General features: G+C 35.3%; 1 protein-coding gene across 5 annotated transcripts in view; it reads right to left on the reverse strand.

Annotated features, from left to right (window-relative positions):
* The window catches only part of EEA1 (early endosome antigen 1), a 115,517-nt gene that overhangs the window by 29,188 nt on the left and 67,298 nt on the right, over positions 1 to 19,031 (reverse strand). For all 5 annotated transcript variants that reach the window (XM_023257297.2, XM_023257295.2, XM_023257298.2 and 2 more), the window contains 5 exons: positions 13,158 to 13,361; positions 10,036 to 10,236; positions 7,753 to 7,866; positions 4,738 to 4,893; positions 2,622 to 2,761 (listed from right to left, as the gene is read on the reverse strand). In XM_023257297.2, the coding sequence (XP_023113065.1) occupies positions 2,622 to 2,761; positions 4,738 to 4,893; positions 7,753 to 7,866; positions 10,036 to 10,236; positions 13,158 to 13,361 (815 nt within the window). The remainder of the gene's footprint in view (positions 1 to 2,621; positions 2,762 to 4,737; positions 4,894 to 7,752; positions 7,867 to 10,035; positions 10,237 to 13,157; positions 13,362 to 19,031) is intronic.

Here is a 19,031-nt window from a genome sequence, read left to right on the forward strand (position 1 = left end):
AAAACATCAGAGACCTACATACTGAAGAAAAAAAAAAAAAGGATAACTGTTGCTAATTCACATATATCAAGACTGTCCACGTGGAAAATTCTAAAAACTCTAGAAAACAAAAATGCAAACTTAACAAGGCTAGTCAATAGATAAGACTCAATTGTATGTTTATGCTAGCCACAAGTGATCACAAATTTATATTTAAAAAACAATTCCACTTGCAATAAAATTGAAAAACAAAGTTTCTAGGATTAAATTTAGCAACAGATATTCAAGATCCCTATTTTAAAAACAACAAAATGTTGACCAGAGATATTAAAGAAGACATAATTATTAGAAATATACTATGTTCACAGATTAGAAGACTCAGTATTGTTAAAACATTAATTCTCTCCCAAAGTGAACTAGAGATTCACTGAAATTCCAATCAAAACCCAATAATTTTATTTGTAGAAATGGACAAGTTAATACTAAAATTTATATGTAAAAAGCAATGAACTTAACCAAGACAACCTTGAAAAAGAATTAAGTTGGAGGGCTGATACAGCCTGATATCAATACCTATACCAAGAAGATACAAAAATCAAAATAGGACGGTATTGATGTCAGGATATCATATAGACACATAGACCAATAAAACAGAATAAAGCCCACAAATAAACTCACATATATTAGGTAAACTGCTTTTGACAAAGGCACCAAAGGCCACTCACTGGAAGAAAAAAGTTTTATCCACAAATGGTACCAGAACAACTTAATGATGTACAGGAAAAAAGGTGATCCCGGACTCCATCTCAGACCTCTCACAAAAATAAGTTCAACATAGATCCTAGACCTAAAAAGATCTGGAACCTAAAACTTCCAGAAGAAAACATAAGAGAATTCTTCATAAACCCTGGGGATAGGCAGAGGTTTTTTCGAAATGACACAAAACATTAAACATAAAATAAAAATAAATGGCAAATTGAATTCAAGCAAAATTTAAAACTTTTCACTGAAAGACATCAGCAAAAAACAAAAAACAAAACAAAACAAAACAAAAAGCTGTTAGGAAAAGTCTTGATAATCTATTTGGTTAACTCACTGGCTATCTGGCAAAGAATCAGAACTTTGCATATATAAAGAACTCCTACAAATCAGTAATAAAAAGACCCAATGAGGAAAAACTTTGTAATAGGTGAAATAATTTAACAGACACTCCACAGTGAAGAAATGCAAACTAAACCCACAATAAGACCCCATTTCATATTCAATAAATAGCTAAAATTAAAGGACCAACAACACCAAATACTAGCAAGGATATGAAGCAATGAAACATTCCCAGTAGAAGTATAAAATGGTACAGCCATTTTGGGAAAAGGTTTCGTAATTTCTCATAGAGTTAAACATACATCTACTCCACCACAGCCCTGTACTTTCACAAAAATACTTGTATAAGAACGGATAGCATCTTTATTCATAACACCTAAAAACTGCAAACAACCTAAAAATACTCACCAACAGAAAACAGATAAACTGTAATGCATTCAGTGGAATAATATTCAACTATACAGACAAAACTAAAAATAGTGCATTGAGAAAAAAAAAAGCCAGTCATAAAAAAAAGAACATACTTGTATGATTTCATTTCAAAAACACACAACATTAATCTATGAAGGTTGAAAACAGAACTGTGGTTTTCTACAAGGTATTGACTAGAAGGAAATTACCATGGAAACTCCATGGGTATGAAAATGTTGTGGGTGGGAGGGCGTATTATTACACAGAGTATACACTTACTAAAACTCAAAATTTTATATGTAAGATCTGTGCATTTAACAGTATGTAAATTTTCCTTCAATAATTGTTAAAAGGTACACTGACTCTGGTGTTTCCCTTGTGTTCATAAATACTATCTGTCAAGATGTACCACAAAGCTAAAATAAGTCATTTCTTGTAAGAAAGTATACATTCCCTACTTGGTATAGTCCCTCAACGCAGAAGCCTGATTGCTCTTGGGTGATATATATAAATACTCCTCTATTTGTTAATTTCAGAGTAATTTATTCAAATCAGTGAACAACTCAAAACAATTGCTTTAACCCAGATAAATGAATACCATATTACTGTTGAAAAGAGACTAGATGACCCAAATTTTCAGTCCTTTCTAGTGAAGGTAAATTTAACTATACTATGATGGTTTTATTTTTCATTCAATATTAACATCAGATTATAGAACCAATAGGAAAAAAACATTTAATAAATCTTTAAGCACTGTGACAGCAAAACTGAAATCCCAAGAGTTTTTTAAAATGATTGAGAGGGAAAGAGAAAATGGGAACGCACGCACACAAGCGCGTGCACGCGCGCGCGCACACACCCACACACACCCACACACACCCACACACCCACACACACACACACACACACACACACACACACAACATGGGGGTGGTGGGCAGAGAGAGAGAATCCCAAGCAGGTTCTGTCAACGCAGAGCCTCACACAAGGGCTTGATCCCACAAACCATGACATCATGACCTGAGCTGAAATCAAGAGTGGCTTAACTGACTGAGCCTCCCAGACACACCTGAAATCAGAAGATTTTAACACTTAGTTTATAATCCTCTCCCTTAAGTAGTTTAGCTTACATTTCTTTCTCCATTTCAAGTTGTTTACTCAATTCTGTGGCTCTAAGCTCTAAATCTGTATTCAGCTGTCTTTGCAGTTGTAGATCCTGCAAAGCTTGCTCCTTGTTTCCTTTAACTTCAAGAGTATCAGCTTCTAGTTTCTATGAAAGAAACAGAATACAGTAACCATTTTAATGTCAATAATTATCCATTTATTATTAAATATAACATTTTTGTTTATACTCAAATTGGTGTTGACATAACACAGAGTAATAACCATAAAATGTTTATGTTATAACAAAAAACACATTTTCCATTCTGAAGCCACTACTGAGTAAAGGAACTATTTATTTTGGAATCTTTCAGAGGACCTACCAGCAGGCTTTGTACATGACAGGCAGTCACCAAGTTTCTGTTTTGTTTTTTTTTTAATTTTTTTTTTCAACGTTTATTTATTTTTGGAACAGAGAGAGAGAGAGCATGAACGGGGGAGGGGCAGAGAGAGAGGGAGACACAGAATCGGAAACAGGCTCCAGGCTCTGAGCCATCAGCCCAGAGCCCGACGCGGGGCTCGAACTCACGGACCGCGAGATCGTGACCTGGCTGAAGTCGGACGCTTAACCGACTGCGCCACCCAGGCGCCCCAAGTTTCTGTTTTTTAAAATTAACTCTAAATAACAGAATAAACTTAAAATAATTGTGTCTATTGCTAGGGTAAAAGCTATTAAGTCAAGTACGAAAAAACTAGGTAACAGGTTCATACATAGGCTCATTAACATATATTATCCTTTATATCCAGTAAACGACACAGATGTAATTGTAAATATTCAAAACTAAAATGGAGTTGTCATATCATCCTTCTCCTTAGTACCTATTGACGCTAAATATAAAGACAGCTGAATTCCTGATATTGCACCTTTAAATTCTCGGTTTAGAGACTGTTGTTCCTCACAGTGCAGTTTCTGTCTCATACATATACATATAACTGTGTGCATTTTTGCAAATTTGCAAAATCAAACTGTTAAATATAAAGTTTGAATATATAGGAGTAATGCATTTTCTTGCATAGTTGTAATAATTTTGCACCCTAAATATTTTATAAACCAACCTAGGTATCTATAGCTCTTATGCAACTCTTACAATAGATTTTGATGCAACTGTAAAATTTTGTAACAAATAATTACAAAAAACATATGGAATACTCCCTAAAATAATTAGCAAATGTTAAAGATCTGATTATCACAAGAGACACTCTCGGTTCTAAACAATTATTTGTAAAAGATACCCAAAAAGAATTCTCATTGGATACTTTTCAGTAAAATCGTTTTTCTGTTCTTTTCAAATTATTACAAAAAGTAATGTGTCATTACTATCATCATCGACCATAAAGAAAAAGAAACTCATACATAGAATTAAAAATGTAATTCTTCTTCCATGTTATATTGGTGTGGATATACACATATACATGTACACATCCAATAGTTCTACAGAAGTGTTCTGTTTGTGAAGGTATAATTTACATATATATAGTAATTTGAGAAATCTTTGTTTAATCAATAGTAGATCCCATTTCAAGGACAAAGGACTCAGGTCAAACCCTTGTCTGATAGGTCATTTAATCTCTTTAGTACATCAACAATTTCACTTGGAATTGAAGTTAAGAAGCAGTTTACCACAGCATAAACTTATTATTAAACTAAAGACAAAATCCAAAAGATATAAATGTAAAATTTAAAAAGTGAAGAGGTCTGTCATATGTGAAATATATTCTGAAATAAGGAGGGAAGGAGATAGGAATGATGGAACAGAAGAGGCTTCATAACAACAACAACAACGACAACAAAATGGTAAGTTCCTTGTAATTACAGAGTAAATCCCTGGTTGGTTGTTTTTTTTGAAACATTACAAAGGAACCAGTATAACTGTCATTTGTAAAAGCCACTCATTAATAAAGAAATTAAAATTAAGAATGGAATTCAAAATTAAGACCAGAAAAATTCCAGGTAATTTAAAATTCTATAAAACAACTTCACCTTTGTTTGCAAATTTAAAACCTTTGATTCCTTCTAGGTCATCAGTTTCCATTACTACAGTAGCAGAAAATATAAGTAATACACTCAATATCTTTTATACAAACCTTAATTTGACCTTCTAATTCTTCAGTTTTTTGTTCTAAAGAAAGGTGTTTCTCTTTATATTCTTTAAGATGACTTTCCAACTGACTGCAATGTTCTTGCTTATCCTGTAACTTTGCAGTGACTTGATCCAACTGAGTAGTGATCTTATTTAACTCCTATAGAAAAGTACAATTGAAAACTTTGGTAAGGTTTTCTTTCTTGTATTCCCAAATGTTTGATCAAAGTACTACTGAAAACTCTAATTCTATTTAAGAAACTATTTGAAGGTTAAGAAACTATTTGAACTATCAGAGGTTATTTTACTAGTACAAAGGACCTGAACTGAAATTGTACATAGCATGAGATATTAAGTTTATATGCATCACCACTTAACTTTTTCTAGGAAGAGTTATTTTAGGACTCAAAAGATACAATAGAACCTTAAATATACTAATAATAAAATAACACTTTTATATTATAATTAAATGTTTTCAATGTTCAAGATGCTATTTTTATGTTGGGATGAGCACTGGGTGTTGTATGGAAATCAATTTGACAATAAATTTCATATTTAAAAAAAGATGCAATTTTTAAAAATAACATTTAAAAACTATTACAGTGACTACATCTATGAAACTTGTTCATTTGTATCTAGAGGCACTGAAAGAATTAAAATCACTAGTAAACCCACCACCCACAGATAATCACTATTAATGTTTTGATAACTTTCCTTTCAGTCTTTTCTGTATGTTTCCATTTTTTAATTTACACTTTTGTTTTTACTTGATTTACTATTGGTATTATTTCTTTTTTTTTTAATATGAACTTTATTGCCAAATTGGTTTCCATACACCGAGTGCTCATCCCAACAGGTGCCCTCCTCAATGCCCATCACCCCTTTCCCCTCCCTCCCCCCATCAACCCTCAGTTTATTCTCAGTATTTAAGAGTCTCTTATGGTTCGACTCCTTCCTTCTCTGTAACTTTCCCCACCCCTTCTCCTCCCCCCACCCCCACGCGCCCCGGTCTTCTATTGAGTTTCTCAGGATCCACATATGAGTGAAAACATATGGTATGTGTCTTTCTCTGCCTTATTTCACTTAGCATAAACTCTCCAGTTCCATCTACGTTGCTACAAAAGACCAGATTTCATTCATTCTCATTGCCAAGCTGCTAGGAATTTACCCAAGGGATACAGGAGTGCTGATGCATAGGGGCACTTGTATCCCAATGTTTATAGCAGCACTTTCAACAATAGCCAAACTATGGAAAGACCCTACATGCCCATCAACTGACAAATGGATAAAGAAGTTGTGGTTTATATTTACACTTTTAAAATAGAAGTAGAACCTCACTTTACATACTACAGGTTTGTAAGCCATACAAAGGTTTTATTATAACCTTTGTTTTTACATAACAATGCATCATGAAATTGTGTCATTATTTTCTAAAATATTGTATTTGACTGCATAAATTCCCATTTTATTGATTCAGACCTTTTATTAGCCAAATGTCCTATTTTAGATTCTTAGATTGCTACTAAACTTTCCATATTTCATTAACAGAAATGTAAATAGCATCCTAAAAGCTATGATTATTCCCTTAGCATAAACAACTAAAAGTGAGCTAAGGAATATGAAAAACCCTAAAGTTCTTGAAATATATTGGCAAACAGCTCTCCCTATCACCATTAAAAGGTTGAACTTACCTACCACCAGCAACGTATGAAAGTGACTTACTCTTCCTCTTCTACACCATCTCCAATCCTTCCAGTATTAAACAAACACATTTCACCTCAACAAGGGCATACTGTCTTAATTTACAATTGATTGCCTTAATTTACAATTGATTCTTAATCTGAACATTCACTAATATATTTTTGATCATTTACTCTTCTGTAGCTTCATGCAATTCCTATCTGTTTTAAATATCGAAGATATTAATCCTTCATCGGACATATTTCAGAAAGTGTATTATTCTTTTGCTATGTGCTTTCTAATTTTGTTAGTAATATTTTTGGCAAAAAATTTTTAAACTTTTATGTGATCATTCTTATCAATAATCTTTTCACTACAGTTTCTAGCACTGATCTTGTGATTAGATCATATTTTCCAGATGTATGTAGCAATGAGTAAAAAGTTGCAAAGCATGCATACACAGTAATTCTACATGCATAAAAGAAAATATTAGTGTGTGTGTGTTATATATGAACACACACACACATATTTGCCCAATGCTTATAGAACTCTGGACAGGTACATACCAAATTTAAGAGCAAACATTCCCTCTAAGAAGGAAAATAGGACTGAAGTTTAGGGTAAATATAGAAAACAAAGCTTTTATTTTGTTAACTTGATATATTACTAGATTGATTAAAAAAAAAATAGGCCAACAACCAGTGTTACCACTCAGATAAAAAGTAAATTTAAAAAATGTCATTTGCTAAAAGGGAAGAAAAATCTATCAGCATTTTGACCTTGGCCCTTAAGTAGGAAGCCTTTATTCTATTAGAAGTATTGAGAAAAGTAACTTATGTATTCCCTGCAGCCCTACTTATTCTTATCCCCAAAATAAAAGAGGAACTCTTACTGCATTGGAATACATGGTGCTCTTTTCCTGCTTCCAAGAGGTAAGTAAATCTAGGTCATGGCCCAGATTACCTACTAAGAACAGGTGTGAGAGTCTGTCTCCCTTTACCAATCATTAGCACTTGATGCAATGAAGCAACAATTCAACAATTAGGAACAGATATTTCAGCTGCACACCTCAGTCAACACTAAGGACTAATACAAAATTAAGAAGCCCAACCATGCTTACACACCAGTTGCGCTTTATCAAAAACAAAAATGATATTTTTATCTTCATCTGTCTGACTCCTGCATCTAGAACTGGTTCTGAACTCAGGCAGAAATTAAGGGGAATAAACAAGTAGATCACAATATTAATAAAATTGAGTATCGCTTTCATACATGTTTGCAATTAATTTATCTACCAAAACATTAGGTTATGGGATGAGACTGTATCACGTTCACCTACCTGCTGTTTATCTTGTAATGCATTTTGGGCTGTGTCCAAATGATTCTGAAGATCTGCTCTTTGAGCAGTTTTTGCTGCTTCTGCTGATAGCAATAATTCAGTTTTGGCTTTAATCTGTAACAAAATTTGCCAGTCAGTTAATGTGTATTTATTTCTTGATTTTCTCTTGCTTCAACATGCATTGCTTTTGTCAAATTATTTTAAAAATTAAGCCCTTTGGCAAAAAAAAAAAAAAATAAGGATTTAGACACTGAAAAATAAGTATGTAATAATCCCAAAACAGGAATGAATATGGGAGAAAAGACTCCTAACAATTTTTGGACAAATGATGAGATTTATTATGATATATATATATGTCCCTATATGACACCAAAACACTTCTCCCTCTTTCAAACTGGACTTCCAAATATTGGGTTATCATGTAACCCACCTAACAAATATTTATATTTTAATTAGAAAGAAATGTGTATCCTCTTCCTCCAAGTTAATATGCATGCCTGTTATTTTATATTTCTTACTTGCAATAGAATTGTTTTCCTAAAATAAAGAAAATCAAGGCTTAGATATGTTTCTATAACTTTCTCTACTATAGTATAGAATAGGAAATCAATGATGACAATGGAAAAAGAAACACATTTTAATTCCCACCCCGTCACTGATGCATTGAACGTGAATTCTGTACTGGCCTCTGAAAGAAGGTTATTAAAAATATATAATGGTAGCATATAAAAGTATTTTTTTAATCTAACCTTTAAAGTAAAATTTAAAAATCAAAGTCAAAAAGTATTTAACATAGAAATCTAATGGTGTAATATCAAATGACTGAATTTCAAAAATAATAAGGACTTCATGGAAAAAAAAAGAAAAGCAAAAGGCTCTGGTGGTTTCAGAAGGTGTAGTTTGCCAGAAGAGATAAAGAGGGAAAAAGGCAAACAGGAAAGCTAAACAAACTGTCTAGATAGCACCTTTATTTAATTCTTGTTCCCAAGGTTTTTCCACTACTAAGTAAAGCAGAGAGGGAGAGAGAGAGGTCGGAGATTAGGGGGAGAGAGACAAAGAGACAGGGAGACAGAAAGAGAGATGGAAAGACAGAGACACAGGGAGAAACAGAATTTAAAACATTTGATGGCCTCAGGGAAATACGAATCAAAACCACAATGAGATACCACCTCACACCTGTCAGAATGCCTAACACTAACAACTCAGGCAACAACAGATGTTGGTGAGGATGCGGAGAAAGAGGAACCCTTTTGCACTCCTGGCGGGAATGCAAACTGGTGCAGCCACTCTGGAAAACAATATGGAAGTCCCTCAAAAAATGAAAAACAGAACTATCCAATGAGCCAGCAATTACACTACTAGGTACTTATACAAAGGATATAGGAGTGCTGATTCAAAGAGGCAAATGCACCCCAATGCTTACAGTAGCACTATCGACAAGAGCCAAAGTATGGAAAGAGCCCAAATGTCCATCGATGGATGAATGGATAAAGAAGATGTGGGATATATATATAGATATCTATCTATATGTATGTAGATATCTATAATGGAATATTACTCGGCAATCTAACAGAATGAAATCTTGCCATTTGCAACAATGTGGATGGAACTAGAGTATACTATGTTAAGCGAAATTAAGTCCGAGAAAGACAAATATATGATTTCACTTATATGTGGAATTTAAGAAACAAAACAGGAACACAGGAGAAGGGAAGGAAATATAAGATAAAAACAGAGGGAGATAGGGGCGCCTGGGTGGCTCAGTCGGTTGAGCATCCAACTTTGGCTCAGGTCATGATCTCAACTCAACATTCCGGAGTTTGAGTCCCACATCAGGCTCTGTGCTGACAGCTCAGAGCCTGGAGCCTGTTTCAGATTCTGTGTCTCCCTCTCTGTCTCTGCTCCTCCCCTGCTCGTGCTCTCTTTGTCTCAAAAATAAATAAATATTAAAATTAAAAAAAATAAAAAAAATAAAAAAAACAGAGACAAACCTTATATAAGAGACTCTTAAATACAGAGAACTGAGGGTTGATGACGGGGTGTTGGGTGGAGGGATGGGCTAAATGGGTGATGGGCATTAAGGAGGGCACTTATTGGTATGAACACTGGGTGTTATATGTAAGTGATGAATCATTAAATTCTATTCCTGAAATCATTATTACACTATATGTTAACTAACTTGGATTTGAATTAAAAAAAAATCTACAGTCTTAAATTTTTGATGGCCTACAATTGGTGTTTTATTCAGAAAAACTCACATTAAATTGAATAATTCAAACTTACCTGTATGTCAAGCTGGGAGACCTTCTCCTTGCTCTCATTTAATTGACTATTTAATTCATTGACACTAGTTTCTAAGGAAAGGACACGGTCTTGTGCAGCTCTAAGATGTGCCTTCTGCTCTTGCACTTGGTCATGCAAATTCTCCTGGGCTTGTTTATGGCTTTCTGACTGATTCTTCAGCTTCTCTGTTAGTTGAGTTACCTATCGTACAAGGAAGACTAATTATGAAGGTCACAAATGATATAAGAAGAATTAAAAAAAAAAAAAACAAATTTAAGGACCATGAGAGTATTAAAGTGCTCTATAAGTTATCTCATATTTTTAAGAAAATTTATTCATCTTTCCACAAATAAGTAAATAATCTTTCAAAATCATAAGAAAACAACATCAATTCAGAGATTCCTATTATTTTTAAAACCATCTCTACTGAGCTAGAATTTACATGAAATAAAATTCACCTAGTTTAATTGCACAGCTTGAGGAGATTTGACAAATATATACACTCACTTAACCATTGCCACAATCAGATAGAGAACATTTCGATTACCCCAAAAGGTTTACTCATGCCCCTTTGCAGTCAGTACTCTCCACTCATCTCTAGCCCCAGACAATCATGGATATAATTAATAAGAGTTGCTTATATATTCTGAGTATTTCTGAATTGTCAGATATGTGTATTTCAAGTATTTTCTCCCACTCTGTCTTGACTTTTATTTTTGTAACAGTATCTTTTGAAGGGTAAACAATTCTAATTTAGATGAAATCCAATTCATCTAATGTCTCTTTGGTGCACCTTGCTTGGAATTCAAGGAGTTTCTTGAATCTGTGCGTTCATATTTTTAATCACATTTAAATTTTTTTCAGCCATTATTTCAATATTTTTCCCCTCCCCACTTTTCTGTCACACCAATTATATGTATGTTAGATTACATGATCTTGTCCCACAGGTCACTAAAGCATGGTTTTTTTTTTTTTTGTTTTTAGCCCAGTCTTTTTTCTCTCTGTGCTTCCTTTTGGACAGTTTCAATTGCCTTGTCTTAATGTTCACTTTTGTTTTCTATTTGGTTGATTAAGCACATCCAATGAAATTTTAATTCCATATATAGAGAGAAAAGTTCTTTTTTTTTTAATCATTCCCACTTCTATTTCCATTATAGTTTTTCCTTTACAACCATAAGCATATTTTAAGACCCATACATGTTTTCTTCTTTGAATGTCTAGAAAGTTTTGATATTTATGGAAACAAATCTTGACTTTGTTGCCTTCTTTCAAAAATGCTTAATTTTGTCCCAGCAGGCAGTTAACCCACATATGGCTCAGCTGGATCCTCTGAGGCTTGTTTTCATGCTTTGTTAAGTCAGGTGTACACCAGCTTTTACCCTAGGGGCTGGTTTATCTTTATCCCAAGGTGTGACATTTCCGGGGTTTCTACTAAATGGCCCCAAAGTGCTCAATCACGTCTTTGTGCTCTTGCATAAACATCTCCAAGCTCTGATAATTTTTCAGTTTGCAACTCCTAACAATTGTTCATTACCTGGCCACATGAAATCCCACATAAGAATGCAAAGTTTAGCAGTCAGCTGAAGGCTTAAGCTGATCCCAATGCAGATTTTTAGAGCTTCTTCTCTCCACTGTTCCCTCCTCTCTGATATTCTGCCCCACAATTTGAGGTTCCTCAACCTTCCTAAACTTTAATCTCTTAGTACTCTGTTCAGTGAGACCACTGTGCTTTCCTTGGATTCCCCCAACCCACACCAGTCTGGAAAATGCCTCTGGGTTACCAGAAGTTGGAATGGTCAAAAGGTTCACTTCCCTTGCTTCTCTTCTCTCAGGAATCAAACCCCTGCATTGCTTGTTGTACAGTATCTGAAAATAGTGATTTGATACTTTTTTTTTCTTTTCTAGTTGTTTATGGTGAGAGGACAAAATAGGTGTCAGTTACTTCAACATGGCCAGAAGCACAAATAACATAGATTTATTTTTATTTATTATTTTAAAAAGAATTAGAGGAGTGCCTGGGTGGCTCAGTTGGTTAAGTGTCCAACTCTTGGTTTCACTCAGGTCATGATCTCATGGTTTCTGGGTTCAAGCCTCTCATGAGGCTCTGCACTGACAGTGTGGAGCCTGCTTGAGATTCTCATTCTCTCCCTCTCTCTGCCTCTCCCCAGCTTGTGCTCTCTCTCAAAATAAATAAACTTTAAAAATAAAATAAATAAATAAATAAAATTTAAAAAGTGGTTGTTACTTACTGATATTTTGTTTTACTATTTTCTCATTTAGATAATTATAACTCTCTTACTGGGCAATTCTTCCAAAAAAGCAACTATAAATTCTTTCAGTTTGAAAATGGATTAAGCCAAATTTTGTTAAGTTTCTCTTAAACTACATATGAGCAACTTATCAAAATTATTATTAGCTATGTGTTCCAAAGACATAATTACCAAAATATAAGTAACTAGTAAGCCTGCATATTAACCAATACATAATAATAACTAGCAGTTGATTAGTGCTTTTAGTTTATAAATATAATTTATTATTCTTTTTCTTTTCAAAACATCACAAAATGCCATGAGGCAAGTATGTATTATTAACACCATCTCTATTTTTCTAATGAGCTAACAAGATGAAATTACTTGCTTGTGGTCACACAGGTAGTAGGTTATATACTGGGACATGAACTGAGGTCTTTGTCAAATCATGCTAACTTACTTTTACTACAATAGCAACCCATCTCTAAGGTAAATTGGATGGTATTTGTCAAAAAAACCATAATATTTAAAAAGTACTAATAATAACCAGAATGAAGAAGCATTTAAATAAAGTACTCAGCAATATTTAGAAAGATAAAAGTGAGTTTTAGAAACAGAACACATTTGGGGCACCTGGGTGGCTCAGTTGGTTAAGTGTCCAAGTCTTGATTTCAGCTCAGGTCATGATTTCCTGGTTCATGAGTTTGAGCCCCACATCAGACTCTATGCTGATGGCGCAGAGCGTGCTTGAGATTCTCTCTCTCCCTCTCTCTCTGCACCTCCTGTGCTCATGCACACTCTCTCTCTCAAAATAAATAAATTTAAAAAGAAAAACAAACAAAAATAGAAATAGAACACATTCGACAGGCTTACTTGTTCCTGTAAGGTATGGTTTTTTTCTTGTAACTGGTTGAGAACAGCAGTCTCTCCTTCACCAGCCTGAATTTTTGCATAAAGATCTTCTCTTTCTTTTTCTAGTAAGGAAATATTTTCTTTACTCTTCTGTAATAAGGCTTCAAGGTTCTGGATCTTCTGGTCCTTATCGCCAATTTGACGTAGTACTTGTTCTAAATCATTCTGTAAAGAAGTGAAAACTACTACCTTAACGATAGAGAACTTAAAAAGTTATTCCTCAAACAGAAAATGACTGATAATACATTGTACAACTCAAATTCTGAGTCTTATGTCTTTTTCTACTCGTTACATTTTAACACAGCAAACTTAAGTAATTAGAACTATGTGTTTAATAATATAAATCTACATTATCAATAGTAAACTAGAATTTAACCCCCCCAAACCTTCAATTAACCACATTCTTACTCTAACACTCTGACCTCATTGCCCAGTACCCTCTTGTTTAATCCATTTCAGACACATGGGACTCTCCTTATTCCTTCATCACACCAGGAACACTCCCACCTCAGGGCCTCTGAACTCATTGTTTCTTCTGTCTAGAATACCTCTCCCACAAGGTCACATGGCTCATTCCCTCTCCTTCAAATGTTTGTTCAAGAGATGCCTGGGTGGCTCAGTTGGTTAAGCATCCAGTTCTTGATCTTGGCTCAGGTCATGATCTCATGATCCGTTGGATCAAGTCCCATTGACAGCGCAGAGCCTGCTTGGGATCCTCTCTCCCTCTCTCTCAGCCCCTCCCTGACTAGTGCACATTCTCTATCAAAAAATAAATAAATAAATAAACTTACAAATAAAAAAATGTTTGTTCAAATGTCACCTACTCAATCAGGCCTATCCTGACCACTACATTTAAAATTGCAGCCTTTCCCAATATTCCTTCTCCTGAATATTTTATTTCTTTCCATTGCACTTATCTTTTGACACAATAAATAATTTATTTACTTTTCATGTTTATCTGCTTCCCTCCACCTCACCAGAATATATGCTCCACAAAGATTAGGATTTTTGTCTGTTTTATTCGTTGATGTATCCAAGACACAAATGTTCTACGATATTTGTTGAATGAACAGAAAAATAAAGGGTTGCACTCTAACACACACATACTCATGAAGGCTCACTTCAATACCCCAAGAGGAATCTTCTATCGATACATCAAGGGATCCCTCTTCTTTTACTTTACCGAGGGTCTTAGTGTTTACTTTTTACTAAGTGTTTACTTAGTCTTTACTTCTTTTACTTTACCGAGGGTCTTAGTGTTACACAGAGCACGGTGTATTAGCCCACATCCAGAACAATGTCCATTAATATTCTGGAGCTATCCGACCCACATTCTTTGGCTCTGCCTCACTTCTCCCCAGAACCAGGTCCTAACAAGCCCTTCCACAAACCTTATACCCCATACCACCTTGCTCGGACAGAGTCAGCAACCACCTGGTACTGGTACTCTCCAAAATTTGCACCAATATTACACTATTTGAGATCACTTTCAAACATGTTTCTCATCTAAGTTTCAGTCACAAAATGATGAAAGGCAACCTACCTCTCTGCTCTCATTCTCTACTCCTGCTACTAATGACCCTCTTCTCCACATCCCACTCATCTTCTGGAACCACAGTTCCAGGCCTAAGTTTTGTTTCCAGAACAGTCAGAACTGAAATTTTTAGTTCACCCTTTATAGATGCTGATTCCCCTTCAACACTCTCAGATACGTAAGGACCATTCTGCTGGGCAAGCAGGGGAGGTTGACTTCTTCCTGGTTTTTCACCACCATAACTCGCCCCCTCATGTAAAAGCTTCATGCTGCTTTGGGAAGTATGTCGTTCATTTATTCTAGCTTCTATTCTGTGTTGCTATTATCTATAAATCCCTACCTCATTCACTGAAGACTTGAGACCTGATTTAGTCTTTCTCTCAATCCCAATTTCTGCCAATTTCCTGGGAAATACAAAATACACAAAGAATTAAGAGCACAGCCTCAACAGTCATATCATCTTAATTCCTGGACCTCATTCTATTCACTCACTCACATGTACGATCTTGTAATCACTTGAAATTGTTCCAGATGAAAAATTTCAACTGTCCTACTCTGTGACCACAACTTCCTGACCATCTTCCAATTTCATGACCTCATTTCTGTTCTTCATGCAATGCCAAAGAGACACTGACCTCAATTTTCTTCTGACTTATTTGGCACATGCCTCATTTCTCTTCCTGAACCTCATACATGGATATGAACTAACTTCACTATCCTCTCAACTATTCAACATTCTCCATTTCCTTTCACCTACAAATTCCCCACACAGCCACCCTAAAAAAGCCCAATCCTAGATCAGTGTTGCAATCTTCTTACCCCACAACTTCATTTCTAAGAACTGTTAGAGCAAAATCATAAACCTTCAGAGATTGGTGCCACTACAAAGTTCTAGATCGCAACCTCCATTATATACTTAAAATCATCTTGTCAATCCTTTCACTTGAGTAAGATTCTTACCCCCAAACATTCCCCTCAATAACTATTTAAAAGCTTCAAGGGGCACCTGGGTGGCTCAGTCAGTTAAGCATTCGACTTCAGCTCATGTCATGATCTTGCAGATCGTGAGTTTGAGCCCTGCACTAGACTCTGCACTGGTGGTGTTGAGCCTGCTTGGGATTATCTCTCTCTTTCTCTCTCGTCCCCTTCACCACTTTCACTCTCCCTTTCAAAATAAATAAATAAAATAAAAAATAAAAAAAAATAAAATCTTCAATATTCTCTCTAGATTTTTAAATCTCTGCCTGCCTTCCATTCAACTATCTCCAACTTTATCCATTAAAAAAAAAGGGAGGGAGAGGGTATCTTCAGGGATGATGCACCTTGATTTTTCACTCTCTTATCTATAAAGATAGACAACAGATAGATAAATCCATATTTAGTTCCTTTCCTCAAGCTTCAAAGAATATCCTTCAGAGAATAAGTTCAAATTTACCACCACCCACTGTATCAATGACCTCACAGCTTATCAATACCCTATTCCTTCAGTCACCTCTCCTTCAATATCCTCAAATGACTCCTTCTCTCCCAGACTGTCCCAGACTATAAACATGCTCAGGTATCTCTTGTTTTCAAAACACTTCGCAGACCAAGCCCCACCCACTACTGTGCAGTCTTTATACAATTCATATTTAAATTCCAAAAGGAATTCAAATTTACTTTTGCAAATCTCTCATTTACTCATCAAAAATCAGCCTTTCATCTCTATCACTTTATTGCAATTATGTTTAGCAAGAATATGTAAGAATATTATATAAGAATCCTTCATGTATATAAGAATATACATTTATAATAAATAATTATAGCTTAATATCATGGACATTTTTCACTTATCATACTTGGCATCCCTATTACACATGCACATTTGAAGTTGCTGATTAATCTGAAATTTTGACTCTCCCCATTCCTTTGGCTTCCACTTGACAGGTTCTCCTTAATTACGCTGATCATGCTCTTCCTTTGGGGTGCGCTTCCTCCAATCCTCCATCCTGTTAGGTGCTAATGTTTCCCAGAAGTCTTGTGTTACCAGTTGTCTATTCTCCTCATTACACTCCCTCCCTGGCTGATCACATCTATTCTAATAATTCCATTAACCCCATATATACTGTGATGTTTCTCACAGCTTTAAATGAATATATACTATAGGTACCTCAACAACATCCAATATTGAACTCACAACACTGCCCAATGAAATGGCCATTTGTCTCAGATGCACTAACAAAGTTGATGACACCTCCATTTACCATGTACTCAGTGTTATCACTCTGGAAGTCATTTACTTTCTTTCTCATTCCCTGCAACTATTAAGTCCTACTTTTTTTTTTTTTACTGCCCAGGTATTATTCATATTTGCCCTATAACATCTTTAACAATTGTTTGAACTAAGGCCATTATTATTTTTCATCTAAACTACTGCATATATTAGTCTTTTAACTGATCTCCTGCTTCAGAATATTCACTCTGAAATCCACCTTTCACACAACCACAGGAATAACTTATTTAAAAATCAAATCTGGGGGGTGCCTGAGTGGCTCAGTCAGTTAAGTGTCTGACTCTTGTTTTCGGCTCAGGTCATGATCTCACGATTTGTAAGTTCAATCCTCACATAGGGTTCAGTGCTGATGGTGCGGAGCCTGCTTGGGATTCTCTCCCTCTCTTTCTGCCCCTTCCCTACACTGTGTCTCTCTTTCTAAATACTTAAAAAACAATAATCAAATCTGGCTATGGCACTTCTCTCATGACGTTCAATACTTTTCTATCTTCAAGGACAAATGTCACACAAGACCTTCAATGAACTCACCCATGTCTAATGCTCTGGTCTCTTCTCCAATCTCAGTTTAGTTCATATCAGCTTCACTATCCTTGCCCTTTTAACTCCTTGATTCGGAGTATAATCTTTACTATCACCATCTTCACAACCCAGGAACATCTGCACAAGCTCTGCAACTCAAATTGTCACTTTTAAGAAGTTTCCAATGACTGCTCTTTTCCAGACTGAGTTAGAGAACTGTCCTCTGTGCTACCATAATAATTTTATACACATATTATATACACCTAGAACGACACTGATTCTACCTCTTTAATTAGTTTTTAGGACTTCTGAAATTTCCATAATGAGAGACTTTGCCTGGTCTCTTTGTCATCCTTTTCTTATTCTTCTTCCCCAGGGAATGGGGAATTCAATTTAACCAACTGAAAGTCTGGAATAAGAAACTAAGCATGTTTTGCAGAAGAATGAACCTGGACCACTTTCTTACCCATACACAAAAATAAACGCAAAGTGGATGAAAGACCTAAACGTAAGACAGGAAGCCATCAAAATCCTTGAGGAGAAAGCAGGCAAAAACCTCTTTGATCTTGGCCACAGCAACTTCTTACCCAACACATCTCGGGAGGCAAGGGAAACAAAAGGAACAATGAACTACTGGGACCTCATCAAAATAAAAAAGCTTCTGCACAGCAAAGGAAACAATCAGCAAAACTAAAAGGCAAGCGAATGGGAGAAGAAATTTGCAAATGACATATCAGATAAAGGTTAGTATCCAAAATCTATGAAGAACTTATCAAACTCAACACCCAACAAACAAATAATCCAGTGAAGAAATGGGCAAAAGACACAAATAGACACTTCTCCAAAGAAGACATCCAGATGGCCAAGCAACACATGAAAAAATGCTCAACATTACTCACCATCAGGGATATACAAATCAAAACTACAAGGAGATACCACCTTACACCTGTCAGAATGGCTAACATTAACAACTTGGGCAACAACAGATGTTGGCGAGGATATGGAGAAAGAGGATCTCTTTTGCATTGTTGGTGGGAATGTAAGCTGGTGCAGCCACTCTGGAAAACAGTATGGAGGTTCCTCAAAAAACTAAAAATACAACTACCCTACGACTCAGCAATTGCACTACTAGGCATTTATCCACGGGACACAGTTGTGCTGTTTCGAAGGGACACATGCACCCCCATGTTTATAGCAGCACTATCCACAATAGCCAAAGTATGGAAAGAGCCCAAATGTCCATCGATGGATGAATGGATAAAGAAGAGGTGGTAAATATATATACAATGGAGTACGACTTGGCAATCAAAAAGAATGCAATCTTGCCATTTGCAACTACATGGATGGAACTGGAGGGTATTATGCTAAGTGAAATTAGTCAGAGAAAGACAAAAATCCTATGACTTCAGTCATATGAGGACTTTAAGGGACAAAACATGAACATAAGGAAAGGGAAACAAAAATAATATAAAAACAGGGAGGGGGACAAAACAGAAGAGACTCATAAATA

Source organism: Felis catus, chromosome B4 (assembly GCF_018350175.1).
Source record: "Felis catus isolate Fca126 chromosome B4, F.catus_Fca126_mat1.0, whole genome shotgun sequence".
NCBI lineage: Eukaryota > Metazoa > Chordata > Mammalia > Carnivora > Felidae > Felis > Felis catus.